The following is a 15,184-nucleotide window of genomic DNA, read 5'->3' on the forward strand; positions in this document are numbered from 1 at the left end:
AACAGGCTTTATTTTTGTTTTCTAAGATGTTTGACCTGATATAGGGCCTTATCTTACAACTTTATTCTGTTTTATTTCTGCCTATTCTGAAAATACATATTTGTCAAATAATGTTGAACTAATCTTATGTATTTAACTAGTAGGTTTCTCATGGGTGCAGTTTCTGGATGTTATCTTAATTATTATCTAATTATTATCTTAATTTCATAGTTGTGGATAAAAGGACAGTTAAATTTAGTCTTCCTCTAGACACATAAAAATGAAAAGGAATCACCCATTTAAAATCTGCACGTGTTTTGTATGTTAAGGGATTAAAGTCTTCTCTTTCCTCACTGACTATAATTGTAGCAATCTACATTTAGGATCTGTTTTTCTTCCCAAGATGTTAGGGTAGGTCAAGTCTGAGCCTTTGTACCTTCAAGAAAACTAATATAGCTAACATGATAAATTCACCATCTTAATTATGGCAGCCTTATTTGGGGTCTTCACTGTTGAGATTTTGCTGACCAGGATATATTTTTAAAATATCGTCTTATAACTCATTAAGAGAAATTTCTCTCTCTCTCTCTCTCTCTCTCTCTTTTTTTTTTTTTTTTTTTTTTTTTTTTTTTGGTCAATAGATCACTGAAAAACTAAAACTATGTTAGATCTTTCACATTTGAGCGTATCAATTTTCATTCTTCTAATTCTTGATTTCGCTAGATCTACAGGGAAGCAAAAAATAAAGTTGAGCTAGTGAAACAGCTTGCAAAATGGATACAAAAGAATATAACCAAGATAGTATAATTTAAATCTCCGTGTAATCTTACCACCTACCCATTCGAGTTCCTTTCCACAGCTACTTTAGGAAAAAGTGCTCTTTATGCCAAGCTGCTTTCTGAAAATAAGAGGAAATACTAGTTTCATTTAGGAAAAAGCATTTGAAATGAAGCATCGTATACTTAGTCTTTATATACCTTATATGACTGAGAGAGGAGATTACTCTTTACTCTTTGCCTTCAGTTTGCATCCCTGTAATTCAGGTACTCTAGCTAGAAAGAATCTATTTAAGTAGAATTTCATTGTGTTCAAAGTGTTAGAGGCACTGTCTATACATTCTAATTTCTTAAAATTGCAGTTTAGAATAATTAGCATACCTTGTTCTTTGGTTTTTCTTTTTCAGTGTTTTGAGTTGACTGGCATTTTTGTTTATATATAAATATATTTGGGTAATTTCAGTTTCAAATTTCTTACCTCCATAATGCTGCCAATTTCTTCAATATGTTATTTTTTTCACATTATAGAGTCATAGCAAAATGATTAGGAGCACAGATTCTAGGCAAACTGCTCTGGTTAATTTACTCCTTCACTTGCTAGCTGTGTCTTTGCCTGCATTTAACATTTCTGTGCCTGTTTCTTCATGTATAAAATGGGAGTGATAATATCAGTACCCATCACAGTTGAGAGGATTAGTTGAGTTAATATATGAAAAGCTTAGATTAGTTCCTGGTACACAGTAAGTGCCATAGTAACTTTATGTAGCAGAAGATGCCAGCAGAATGTAGTTTGTAGGATGAATAAAGTACTATATTCTGAAAGCCAAAAGAACCTAAATTCTATTTCCAGCTGTTCAAAGGGATTTACCAGATGAGATTAGCTAATGCTGTTAAATATATAGTATCTGTGCCTATTTACCTAAACCTATTGGTATTTATATTTTTCTCAGTGAAATCTAACTAATTCCAATTAAATTAACTTTCTTGAGCACTCAGTATTTAAGTTGCATCCAAATCTAGGCTAAACTAGTGCTAAAGAAGGCCTTTAGCTTCTATTTCCTTGGTTGCTTCCCATTTCCACTTTCTTCCTAAAATGCTACTGCTGATTGCTCATCAGTAGGTTCCTTACTTAGTTGTGATGTTAAATTTGCAGCTCTTCAGATGAGTTGGCAAGTAATCATTTTACATGAGACACATTTATTTTATGATTGACCTTTAAAGGAATCTTGCCTCCAATTCCAGAGATAGCTGATTCCCTAGACTGCTTCTTATTGCACACAAACCTGAAGTTTAAGGTAATAAAGGAACATTAATAAACTCCTAGCATCACTTTTTGACTCTATTTATTGTTTGATAAAATGAACACATTACATATTTGTCCCTAGGATTGTGGTGTCATCTGTATTATGTTATACTTAGATTTCATTCAACAAATATTTGCTGAAAACCTACTCTGTGCCAAGCACTGTTCTAGGTACTGACAGTGGAACAGTGAACATTCATCCTTTGAATATGACGTTTACCAGGTAGCACCTCTGTGTTCTCATTTGAGTGCCTAGGATTAATTCAACAGAATCATAGAATGCCATAGAATCTCAGAGAACACATAGTTCAACCCTCTTGTCTATAGATTTTTAAAATCTGCAATCCTGAGATATAAAATAATTTCTCTAAGATCACATAGCTAGTTAGTAGTATGCCCTGCATTTTGTTTTTCTTTCAGTTATTTATTCAGCATTCTCCAATATTTTCTATTAAAAAGATCAACAAACACCCCAGAAGACCTCTCTAGCAGCCATCCTATTTTTCTCTGACTCTTTACAAACTTTTTTGAAAGAGTTGCCGTCTTCCTTATCTTCCTTTCAACCCATTGCAGTTTGACTTTAGACCTTTTAATTCTGTTGAAAGTGTTCTCCCCAAGATTTCTCTCAACCTCGGTTGCTTTATCCTTGGAATACTTTCTAATCCTTATCTTGTCTTTTGTCTTAGTGGCATTTGTCATTGTTAAACTATTCCCTTCATTTTAAAATACTTTGTTTCATTACCTGTGGGATGCCATATTCTGGTTTTATTTCTACTTTTCAGACCATTTCTATTTCCTCATATGATTTTCTTTCTCATCCATCTGTTAAATATTGGTGTTCCCCAGGATACTTTTGTCAGCCTTCTTTACATGTTCTTCTTGAATAATCTCATCTACTTCCATTGCTTCTGTTGCCATCTAAATGCCTCGGACTCCCAAATCTCTATTCTTGCTCAAATTCTTTTCCATGGACTTTGAACTCATCCAGCTGCCTACTAGACATCTCCAATTGGATATCTTTCAGGGTTCTCAGATCATCATCTCTAAAGGTGTCACCTTAGCATTTGTTTCTATGTTAACTGTTTCCATGACTTATACTATAATCCATCTAGTTGGCAATTACCTGGAAATTTAGGATTAACATCAGCATCCCCTGTTCTGATTAGTTCCTGAATTCTGTCCATTCTGCTGCTTAAATTTCTTTTCACTCTGTTTATATCTTTACTGCCAGTATTTTATTTTCAGGCCCTCATCTTAGATTATGTCTTTGGCTTTTGTTCATATGTGCAGAAGTATAATGATTAGGAGTATGGGCTTCAGAGTCAAATAACCCTAGTTTTGGATCCTTACCCTGTCTCTTAGAATCTGTATGTTCTCTGAACTTCAGTTTCCTCATCTGTAAAATAGGCATATCACCACTTACTTCATAGCATGATTGTGAGACTTAAATTTATGGCCCTTAGAACATAGTATTTGCTATATAATAAGCCCTCAGCAGGTTTTTTTTACTATTAACTAGTCTCCCTATTCTACATCATTCTCCCTTCTGCCTAGAATATGATTCTTTAAATTTGAGCACTTTCCTGATAAAAATCCTTATTCAGTAGTTCCTTATTTTCATCAGGATAATGGCCAAATGATTTAACATGGCATTTTAAAGTCTTCCCTTTTAGTAGAAATGGATCCTCTTTTACTCTTCCGCTTTTCTCTCACCACTCTTCCCTCTATTTATACCCCAGCTATAGTGAACTAACAGTCTCTCAAAAGCACCGCCAGGCTTTTGAACATTCTGTGCCCTCTGAAACACCTTTCCTTACAGGTCGGTCATTTTTAGTTGTTGTTTAGAACTCCGCTTATATGTCCCTTTGGGAACCCTTCTGTGACTACCTTTGACTCTTGGTTAGGCTTTCCAACATAGCACTCCTTACATCCTATTGCAGCTGCCTGTTCTCTTGTCTCCTTCCCCTAGTGCATTGTGAATCTTTGAAATTAAAGAAGGGCAGGGAGTGCTGAGGCTTGGTTATTGGAAGTTCATCTTCAGGAACATTAAAAGTTCTGCAGGCAGTGTCCTTTTTACTACTCTGCACAATAGAAGCTTATTCCTTCTTCTGAATACTGCACTAATTTTAGTTAGAGGATATATTTATAATTTTTAAGTATCATTATTTGGGGTGTAAAGATCCCAAAAAGAATTAAGTACTGTCATCTGTACAAAATAGAGTAGCTTAAATTTTAGTTTCATAGAGTACTTTTTAAAAGTGATTTCTACATCAGCCTGTGCTCATTTAATTACTCTTCATTATTGTTTTAAATATGAATATAATACTGAATTACCTGCCGGCATCTTGGTCATTAGTCAATGAGAAGAATAAGAGCTCTGATATCAATCAGTCCTGGTTTCAAACCCTTGCTAATAATAACTACTTCTAATCAATGTAAATAATAAATTAATATAACAGTTCTCAAACCAGTACCTGGCACATTATAGATGCTTAATAAATTTAAATTTCCTTTTATACTTTTCAGATGTTTCATATCAAATATTATATGGCCATCTAATTAAATCCTATTCACTCACCTTACATGAAAAATTATCTTCCTATGAAGCTCCCTCCAGCTCTGCTCTGTCTGCTACCGTTAGAGTTAATACAAAATAATTGAACACTTAATTACTCTAATTGGTCTAACTCCCTACTAAGATGTTAACTCTTTGAGGACATGGACACTATCTTAAAGTTCTTTTTCCCCTAGACATTTTGCAGAGTGCTGAGAACATGAGAGAAATTCAGTACACGTTTGTTGCTTAATTGATTTTTTCAGCATGCTCCCTCACTCTACTACCAGCTAGTATTTGTTATAGGAATGACTAACAATTTTAGTATCAGCCTAAGTAAACCATATTTATAAAGGAAAATATGTTGGAGGAAATCATACTGAGCATTCCAAAGCTAAATAGAACTATTTGGGATTATTAGTTTCGCTGACCCTTCCATTAGGAGAACTAGGAAATAACTGTATGACTTGGTTCCCAACAGTGAATTTGGTTTTATGAATTTCCTTAACAAGAAGCTAATTTGACTTATTTTCCATTTATTATTTCTTCTGAATCAGTTTTCTGGGGTACTATATTTCATGCTTGCAAATTTGAATGTGTCTTACAGGACGATTTGTTGGTTTTGAGGAAAACAGTGAAATCCTTTTTGGCTGTTTGCCAACAGTGCCTATCTAATGTTAATACTCCAGTGAAGGAACAGGTAAGAAATTATCAGTTAAGAGCTTTCAATAAAAATAACTCAAAATGCATTGAAGAACAGAGAGAAGATGATCTTCAATTTTTTATAGCACTTCTTAGCATGAAGGTCTGTTTCTAACATTTTTGGGACCTGGGACAAGAGTATAGATATCTAAATATTTAAATTATAAAGCAGCTAACAAACGTGTTATAAGTCTTTGTACCTTGACAAGTATACTGTCATAATGGCCTGGAAGCCCAGGTTCAGATGTAGATTCTTGATTTTTAAGACTTCTGTGCCAGAATTTGGAGGGTTGGGGAGCTGTCATGTGGCCTGCCTTCTTCTCATCTCACCTTTAGCTCTTTTCCCACACCAGGAGGAACTGCCCACATGTCACATGTGAACAGTTCAGCCCACCTGTCCAAACTCTGTCAGCATCACTCCCTCAAACAGCTGCTCCTTGACTACACTGGGGCCTAGGAGTACACACGGGGGATGCAGAGTGCCTAAGGGAGAGGCCTGTGCAGCCTCTGAGAGCAGAATCAGGTCTGTTAAGGCAAGGAATTCCTGAATCCCTATGCCTGGACAGTGGTGTAGAAGTAGGGATGCAGGTGAGCAAATTCCATTGGTCCAACAGACTGCTTCCTCACTCCTTGGGGAGGGGTGTAGTCCAAAGAGAGTCAAAGTGGAGCCCAAAGCGGTATCATTTTCATGACGTAATTTTGTAAACAATTTAAATATACTATTCTATTAGGAAGTACTTTTATATAAAAGTACTTTTACCCTTTCCGTTCTATATTTTATTATGATGTTGGGCTAGAAAAACAGTCTGTATCTAGTTAGTACAATAGCACTTACCCTTTGCTGTCTCTTCTTACAAATAGATTATCACAGGTCTTTTCTTTATTAAGTTTTCTTTATTAAGCAGAGATGGTCTTTCCTAAACCTTATTCTCTGAACATTTTGAACTCAACCAGCACTGTCTCAAAGTACCTAGCTCAGCACATTTAAACCAAAAACTTGTGTTTCTGCATCGTCACTGTTTGGTGACATCCAGAAGTACAGCCTCAGTTTAAAAAAATATATTTCTCTGGATCCCTTTATGCTCTCCTCTTTTCAAGTGACTCTAAATTTATGTATTCATGATCGTGTACTTAGAGCATGAACTGCCATGATTCTCGCTGAAGGTGAACAGCCACGTATTACATACCATCTTCAAATACATACCAAAATTGTGTTTTCCCATAGAATAAATTTTTAGAGGGAAATGAGTGGATTGTTTTGAGGTATCAAAGCCCTCATTTATTCCATAAGAAAATCTTTCAATTTCAGTAAATTGATGTCACAGGTTTATTTTATAACATCCATTTAATAGGATAAATTTAGAACATAATCATACTTTTCTCTATGGGGATATGTACTGAAAGTTACTATATGCAATAACATTTCTTGGGAAGCTTTTAGTTACTGATTCTTAATGTGAATGATCTTGAATTCAGTTTTAACCTACTGTTCCAAATTTTGTATTACATTAGATTTTTTCAGAAGAATCCAAAATAGTACCTTACAGATTTAAAGTACTACATTGTAATTTGTTGAATTAGACAGTTTGTCTTAAGATTTATGGTTATTTTTTGATTAAGCAGTATATGATTGATTTCTAACCTGTGATTAATTCATTATTTCAATTTTGTGTTTCCAGAGTTGAGTTTAACTCATTTTTTCTAAGTTTAAGTCAAAACCTCTAAACCTATTTTAATACAGCCAAGTGAAAGAAATAGGTTCTATTTAGGAGAGTGGGGAGTCTTAAATATGACTAGTGTGCAATGAGAAAAATAATTTTATTATGTTTGAAAATTAAGTAGCTACAATTTAAGTACTCAGGATTTCTATTATGATACTGTTAATGAACCGTATGTAATTTAATATATTTTCATTAGCATCTATTTGTAGTTATAGCTATATTTGTACAATGTTTTACTAATGAATTTCTTTTGCATTCCAGGCTTTCATGTTACTCTGTGATCTTTTGATGATTTTTAGCCACCAATTAATGACAGGTGGCAGGGAGGGCCTTCAGCCTTTGGTGTTTAATCCAGATACAGGACTTCAGTCTGAACTCCTCAGTTTTGTGATGGATCATGTTTTCATTGACCAAGATGAGGAGAACCAGAGCATGGGTATTTGAAGCTGTCATCTTATCAATGTTGATTTTGTTTTACCAACTCCAAAAGATAAAAGAAAAACATTCAAATTCAATCCTAAAATGTACTAAAATTTCTCTTGTGAAAAATAAGTTAATAATACATTCATGTAGTTCAGAAACCAACAAGAATAAAAATATACACAGTGAAGTATCTCTCCTTTAACATAGTACCTTAGAGGTCTTACCACATCACTATATACAGAACTCCCTTATTCTAACAGCCACATAGTATTTTTTTTGTTTAAATACAGCTTAATTTATATTATTCATCTCATATTGAGTGACATTTGGCTAGTTTCCAATCTGCCATTAAAAACTATGCTCTAGTGAATAATTGTGCACATTTGTCGTTTCCCACATGTGTAAAATGTGTATGTAGGATAGATGTTTTTTCTAATTGAGCTACATCCAGGTTTACAATTTTTCTGAAGAGAGTGAGTTCCTTTCTGTTCGTGAGTGGCCATCATACATTACTGAAGTTAACAAAATATGACTCTAAGATATTAAGTGCTAAAAGAATGTTTTCAAACTCATCAGTCAAAATTGTGCTGAGCCTGCAGAATGAAAGCTTAACAAAATTAGACTGGATATAAATATTATATAGAATGGGTTATTTGTGAAATAGAATATTGAAAGCTCTGTAAAGTAAGATGTGTGACCTATCAGATTTACAGATCTATTTGGTGCTATTAGAATGTTCTTCTACAGGACATTTTAGAAGATACCGGACTGTGAAACAAAGTGTCTTTATTATGAGTCCATATTAATCTCAGGAGATCAAATTTACCTGCTACTTGTCTTAAGCAAACAGATTTCTAACTTCTCAAAGCATTAATACTTCACAGCAGGACCAGTTAGTAGAAAAGGAAGAGAGAAGTTGAGAGTAATTTTTTAATGAATATATACACATGTGAAGAAGGGAAGAAGAGAACACTGTCCCTAATAAAAGGCGGGCCAAGACATAAGAGGGTCAATACAGAGCCTGAAGCAAATGTGTTAAATTTCTCCACAAGGCCTCAAACGATAAAATCTTCTTAGGATTAGAAACAAATAAAGCAAGAGTGCCTGAGAATCTTTAAAATGAGGAATAAACACTACTTGTTTTGAAAGTATTTGATAAAGTGTTTTTAAAAAATGTATATGTACATAACATGGTTTACAAAATATACTTCATTTCTCAGCTTACAGTTGTAACCATGTTTAGGACAAGAACTGAAAACTAACTTCTCCATGTAGTTTCCATTACTCCCTGTATATTTATCTAAAAGAAAACTTTCCCGCTATGTCTTAAAAATTTCCAGAAATTTCTTTTCTGTGGAAATATATTAGCACATAAGGAATATTGAAAACAAAAAGACAGCATTTTTAAGGTAAACAGACAACCATATTATGACAAAAGTATCAGAAAAAAATCTATATATGGTTTGCTTATCTTACTCAGTCTTTGTTACGACAGTCTCCTAGAATATAGGAACCTTAGTGCCCACTAAGTGTTCAAGAAATGCGTGACTAAATATAGTACCATAAAATAATCAGTAGAACTCAGAGTTTTTATCCCTTCTAACATTGAATTGTATCTATTTGTAAAGTTATAAGCTGGGTTTTTATTACGTAGATCATTTGGATAAAGGGCCATAGTTCATAACTAATTTGTTTTCTGTGGTTAGAGGGTGATGAAGAAGATGAAGCTAATAAAATTGAGGCCTTACATAAGAGAAGGAATCTACTTGCTGCCTTCAGCAAACTTATCATTTATGATATTGTTGACATGCATGCAGCTGCAGACATCTTTAAACACTACATGAAGGTATAGTTTCATATTCTTTTTTTATGGGTAAGGGTATTTATTAAGATAATATAGTTTCATATTCTTATTTTTCTTCTTCCACCTAAGTGGCAGATAAGTTTTCAATTAAAAATGAAAGGATGATGACGTAAGCTAAAATTGGCAGCGTTTACCTGTGATTTATTGATGTTTTGATATATTTAAAATTTCTCTTATTTTATATAACTTTTTATCACTCTGTACCATTATATCAATTCCATAAGGTAGGAGTTCCTTATATTTATATGAAAGAATGCCTTTTTACTTTCATGAGGCCATGGACTCTTCTTATGAAGAAAGCTAATCTATCTTCCCTAAGACATCTCTTCAGATAGATTTATAAGTATGCCTACTGTGTACCATGCCACCTGCGAGGCACTAAAGTTACAAAGATTTTTTTAACTTCCTGCTTCAAAGTGGTCTAAAGCTGGAGATAGTCAAATAATTAGATAATTGCATTTATGCAGTGTAATCGAGGTATCTATAGGGATTCCTGAAAATATGTAAATCAGATACCCAACTTTTAAGAAATATGAGGATTAATGAAAACTGCTTAGAAGTGACTTCTGAACTAAGTCTGAGGTAATAAACATAAATTAGTCAGTCAAGCAAAGAAGTAGTGAGAGGATATGTAGGCAGGTTGAACCTCACATATGAAGACACAAAGGAATAGGAATTGTAGGGGAAATGCAGGTAATTTGGTATAGGAACGTAGATTGTTTATGAGAATGGAATCAGAGACAATATTTAAAGAAGCTGACAGGTTAGACCTTATGTGCTGTGTGAGAAATTAGGAATTTTTTCCTGAGAGAAGTAAGGAGATGTCAAAGGGTTTCAAACCATTCTTCATATGACAGGATTTTTGGTAGGTACTCACCTTCCTGACTGTGTTCCTTTCCATGAGCTCCATTTTGTTCCTGAACCTCAATTAAACCAGTGCTCAAAAATCTTTATGATATAGCCTAATAGGCACACTTCTCAGTTTATGTATTTTTACCTTGTTCTCATGTCAGAGACAGTATTGTATTTCTGTTCAGAATATTGTGTATGTTACTGATTCACTTGTATATTTATTTATGTTTAGGCAATAATAAGTGAAATAACAATTCTAGTTATGACATGGTAACATTCATCATATTTTGCTGAACAATTGCAATGTGATGAGCACTGTGTTAGTAGCAAGAGAATTAAGGCATGATTTCTGCGCTAAGGAGGTTACAGATTAACAGAGAAACTGATATGTAAACATAATAAAAAGAAACTTTCTAATAATGAATAGCTGCCTATGTGTTATGCCATTTATATTTGAGATACTGTTCTAAGGTTTTTACATTACTTTGTTGATTACAGTAACCCTGGGAGGTAGGAAAAAATATTTACGGATAAGGAAATTAAAGCTCAGTGAGATTAAATAACTTTCCAAGGTCACGCTACTATTAAAGGAGCAAAAACTGGCATCTGATTTTAAGTTGTCTAGCTTTAAAGCTGAGCTCTTTGCACTGGACCATAGAGCCTCAGCATGATTATTGTAGTGATAGATGTACAAATTACAAAGCAAGCAACAGAGAGAGAGACTGACTTAAGTGAGGAACCAGAGAAGGCTTCCAGAAGTCTAAACAGGGTTTGGTTGGATGAATATGAGCTTTACCGAGTTTTTTTCCTTATCATTCCTTGACAATACTGCATTGGTTTCAAGAAATGAGCTTTATCCAAACCTTTTATCATCCTTTGCAATTTTTACACATCTTTGTTCATTATACACTTTAATCTTTTTGTTTGCATTTTAATAGTTGTTTACAGCTCTTTGTTATATATTCTTGGCTGTTTGGCTTTTTGCCTCACTTCTTTATGTGATCATTAAAACTCTGAATTTATTGTTGATCTGCCTGTTGACCACTTTAGTGCTTGCATATATCTTTCTCTTTTTTTCTGCATTGAGATAATTTTTAATTGTACCAAAAGGATGATTCTTTTGAGATATTTTCTTTTTTTCACACATCACATCATGGAAGCATACTCATCTTTTTGAATATTATAAAAATCCAGGGTCAGGCTAATATAGTCACATCTTTACATAGGTTATAGGTTTTAGGCTTTACCTTGGAAATAACATCCAGGTTTAATGGTTTCAAATAAAGTTTCTCCTAATTACTTACTCACAAGGAAAATTCTTTAAATTCTATGTCAAAAATTTGAGTTATAAAGAAATTAGTTGAATCATTCTCAATCACTATCGAAGTCGGTGTTTTTACTTTTTATATTGTAATAGTATAATATAGGCCATGTTGTGGGGGGAAATGAGATAGTATGCAAAAGTATTAAATGAAAAGTTAAGTCTGTTACTCTAACCTGCCCTTCCCCTTATTTAGGCCCACTCCCCAGAAGGAAGCAATTTTAACTGTCTGGTCTTAGTTTTTCCAGAAGTTGCTATCAAAGTTCTGTTTCTTGATTTGTTACCTTTTAAATGGTGACTGTTCAATCCATGTTGTAAAGAATGAGGAATTTTATTCACCTGTATTACTTCCTCTTCTCTCGAAATTCCTAGTTTCTTGGGTTTTTTATTATTTATTTCATAATCTTAAATACCAAATGTGTATTCTTTAATTTTAGACAATACCTTTTTAACCTCATTAGGTTTAAGATGAAAAATTAAACACCCGTGTACTCACCTTTCCATTTCTTTCACTAACCTATTCTTTACCTCATGAAATTTCAACAGTTTTAAAGCTGTTTTCTTTCTTGCCCCACAGTATTACAATGACTATGGTGATATCATTAAGGAAACACTGAGTAAAACCAGGCAGATTGATAAAATTCAGTGTGCCAAGACCCTCATTCTCAGTTTACAGCAGGTAAGAAATTTGAAAAGAAAGAGATCTAGAGTAGAATTATTATTATTATTATTGAGCATTTCCATGTACTTATTATGTGCTAGGTATCTTACCTCATTTAAATTAGGCCGTTATATCAGTGCATTACTGTGGATACTTTCTGGTACAAAACTTGTTTACATGTCTTTTCTTTTGGAAGATAATCCTGTAATTCCCATTTCAAATAGATGAAATCCTAAGGTGGTCTACTCTTAGACCAGATGAAATGCCAAACTGGATATTAAAAAGTAACCATTTTAAAAGAAAAATATAAAAATGCATTTTAAAAGTGTTTAATGACAGAAGGGGCAACAGTAGTATCCAAATAAGAAAATATGTCACATATATTGCCTAAAAGGATTCCTAGTAAATGCCTAGTGTTAATATAAAGATTAGTGGGGTTGGGGAGGATGGCTATAGATATGTATGTATATATGTAGTTCTATGATAAAGGTCTGATTTCAAATCAGTGGGGAAAGGTTTGGGCCTATTTAAAAAAATGGTGATGGGTCCATTGACAGTGTGTTTGGAAAAATAACTTTGTAACCCTACCTAACATGTACCCAACTTAACTACTAGGTGGATTATATATAAATGTTAAAAAATTAAAAGTTTATAAGAAAATAAAAGGATATATTTATATCCTGGAGTAGAGAACTCTTCACTAAGGAGAGAAGCCACAAAATAAAAAAATTGATGATATACATAAACTTTAATAGATACAAACATCTATCAGCACTCTGAACAAAATGAAAAAACAAATGACAGATTGTGGGAAAATATTTTTAATCATATATCACAAATCCTACAAATCAGTAACAAAGGTGAATAAACATCATACAAAAGTAAGCAAATGGAAAGCCACTTTTTAGAAGAGGAAGTCTTAAAAACCAGTAAACATATGAGAAGAAGCATAACTTCATTAATTAATGTAATACACATTGAAACAAGGAGACATTTATTATTACTGCTGAACAGATTGGTGAATGATTGATAATACCAGTGATTGTTAAAATGTGGCAAGAAAAGGTCCCTTGTGAAAACAATTGCTCTTACCTTCTTGGAATATAATTTGGCAACATATTTCAAAATTTAAGATCTACATTCCCTTCAAACCAGTTTTTTTGCTACTTAGGTATCTACGTAGATACATGCAGGTTTGCACAAAGATGTATATGTAAAAAATGTTTTACTGCAGCATTCTTTGTTATATTGCAAAATTGGAAGTAATCTAAATGTCCATCAACAGAGAAATGATTAAATGAATTGATACTTTGAAGTAGCTAAAAGATTTTTAAGACAAAATAGTAAGTGAAAAGTAGTAAGTTTCAGGACAAAATATGTAGTACAGTACCATTTATGTAAAAATTAAAACTTTATATTAATATATCTAAATTGATCTAGAAGACTTTTAAACTTTAGCATTGTTTACCTTTGGAGAGAAGATGCTATATAGTGGGAAAGAGAAAAGAGAACTTTTACTTTGATATTCTTTGAATCTTGTACAGTGAAATGTATTCTTTCTATTCATTTTTAAAGTTTAAGGCTATTTACAATTATCTGTAAAAACATTTTAAAGTTTAAGAATTTATAAACAATTACCTGTCAATAAATTTGAAAATCTCTGGAAGAAGTGCAGTTTCCAATCATGGCACAGTACTTCAGGCCAATCTAATGCTAAAGAAAACCAAAAAGGTAGACGACATAGTAGAAGACAAGAGCTATTTCAATGAAGTGGTGTGATTAGAGTTAACTGAGAGATTGGGAGATGAGGAAGTGAAGAAAACAAATGTAAACAATGCTTCTCAGGATCTTTGCCATGAAGAGAATGGGAAAAATGCATTGGTAGCTGGCAGAGGAGATGGAGTTGAGAAGTTACGGTTGTTTGCTTTTTAAGGTGCATGCATGTAACAGAGAAGGAGTAGTTAATGATGCAGGAGAAAGTGGTAGTACAGGAGCAAAATTACTGAGTAGGTAAAAGATACTGAGATTCAGTATATACAGAAGGAGTGGCTTTAGATGAGAGCTTGAACTGTTCATCTCTCATAATAGGGAAGACAAATGTATACAAATGCATGTAAGTGTCTAACTTTGGTGGCAGAATGGTGATTGCTTTTATATTCTTTAGTACTCCAGGGTTTTGTTTTTGTTGTTATTTTGACACAATATACGTAATGTGTATGTAAGTTATAAAAACCCCTCCACTCAGTTTAAGAACTTTTTTGTGTATTTTGTTACTGGGTGAGAAAAATCACCCCGTAAATCTAAATGGTCTTCTCTTACATAATGTTCTTGTCTAAGATAATAAGTGAAAAAAACAAAGTTCTGAACCCTGTATTTCATATATTACCATTCCTGTGAAAACAATAAAAGGAATATATAAATGTTTATGAATACATACTGTGTTTCTGTAAACATATTTGTTTTTCCCAACCTAAAGTGCATTCCTTTTTGGTTAAAAAAAAAAAAGGAAGGAAGAAAGAAAGAAATTCTTGTTTGCGTTTAATCACACAGTTAGCATGAAAATGAGCTCAAGAAAGTAGTAATAGTAGGTGACTTAAAAGGGGAACACTGTAGCTACAGTTAGTACAAGGAGGGATATATATTTTACCATATGCCTTTTAAATACTTTTAAATTATATTACTTATTCTAATAATAAATAAATACTTCTTAGCTATAGGTTTTTTACTCTTTTTCTTTGTACCAGTTGTTCAATGAACTTGTTCAAGAGCAAGGTCCCAACCTAGATAGGACATCTGCCCATGTCAGTGGCATTAAAGAATTGGCACGTCGCTTTGCACTTACATTTGGATTGGACCAGATCAAGACACGAGAAGCAGTTGCCACACTTCACAAGTGAGTGATCTAAATAAACACTGGTTTATTACAATCTGGTTTACTGTAATTTAACTAAAATAACATTTATTTGACTAATTTTTAAAGTGACAAGTTTTAGAATTCTCAGGTTATAAGAATTTTAGAGACTATCTA

The 15,184-nt window shown here is 33.2% G+C and overlaps 1 protein-coding gene across 1 annotated transcript in view; it reads left to right on the plus strand.

Moving 5' to 3' along the window:
- STAG1 (stromal antigen 1) overlaps positions 1 to 15,184 on the plus strand; it is a 327,021-nt gene that overhangs the window by 292,458 nt on the left and 19,379 nt on the right. Inside the window, exons 23-27 of the mRNA XM_032487978.1 lie at positions 5,220 to 5,312; positions 7,297 to 7,471; positions 9,165 to 9,304; positions 12,073 to 12,174; positions 14,901 to 15,049. Of these exons, the coding sequence (XP_032343869.1) occupies positions 5,220 to 5,312; positions 7,297 to 7,471; positions 9,165 to 9,304; positions 12,073 to 12,174; positions 14,901 to 15,049 (659 nt within the window). The remainder of the gene's footprint in view (positions 1 to 5,219; positions 5,313 to 7,296; positions 7,472 to 9,164; positions 9,305 to 12,072; positions 12,175 to 14,900; positions 15,050 to 15,184) is intronic.

Source organism: Camelus ferus, chromosome 1 (assembly GCF_009834535.1).
Source record: "Camelus ferus isolate YT-003-E chromosome 1, BCGSAC_Cfer_1.0, whole genome shotgun sequence".
NCBI lineage: Eukaryota > Metazoa > Chordata > Mammalia > Artiodactyla > Camelidae > Camelus > Camelus ferus.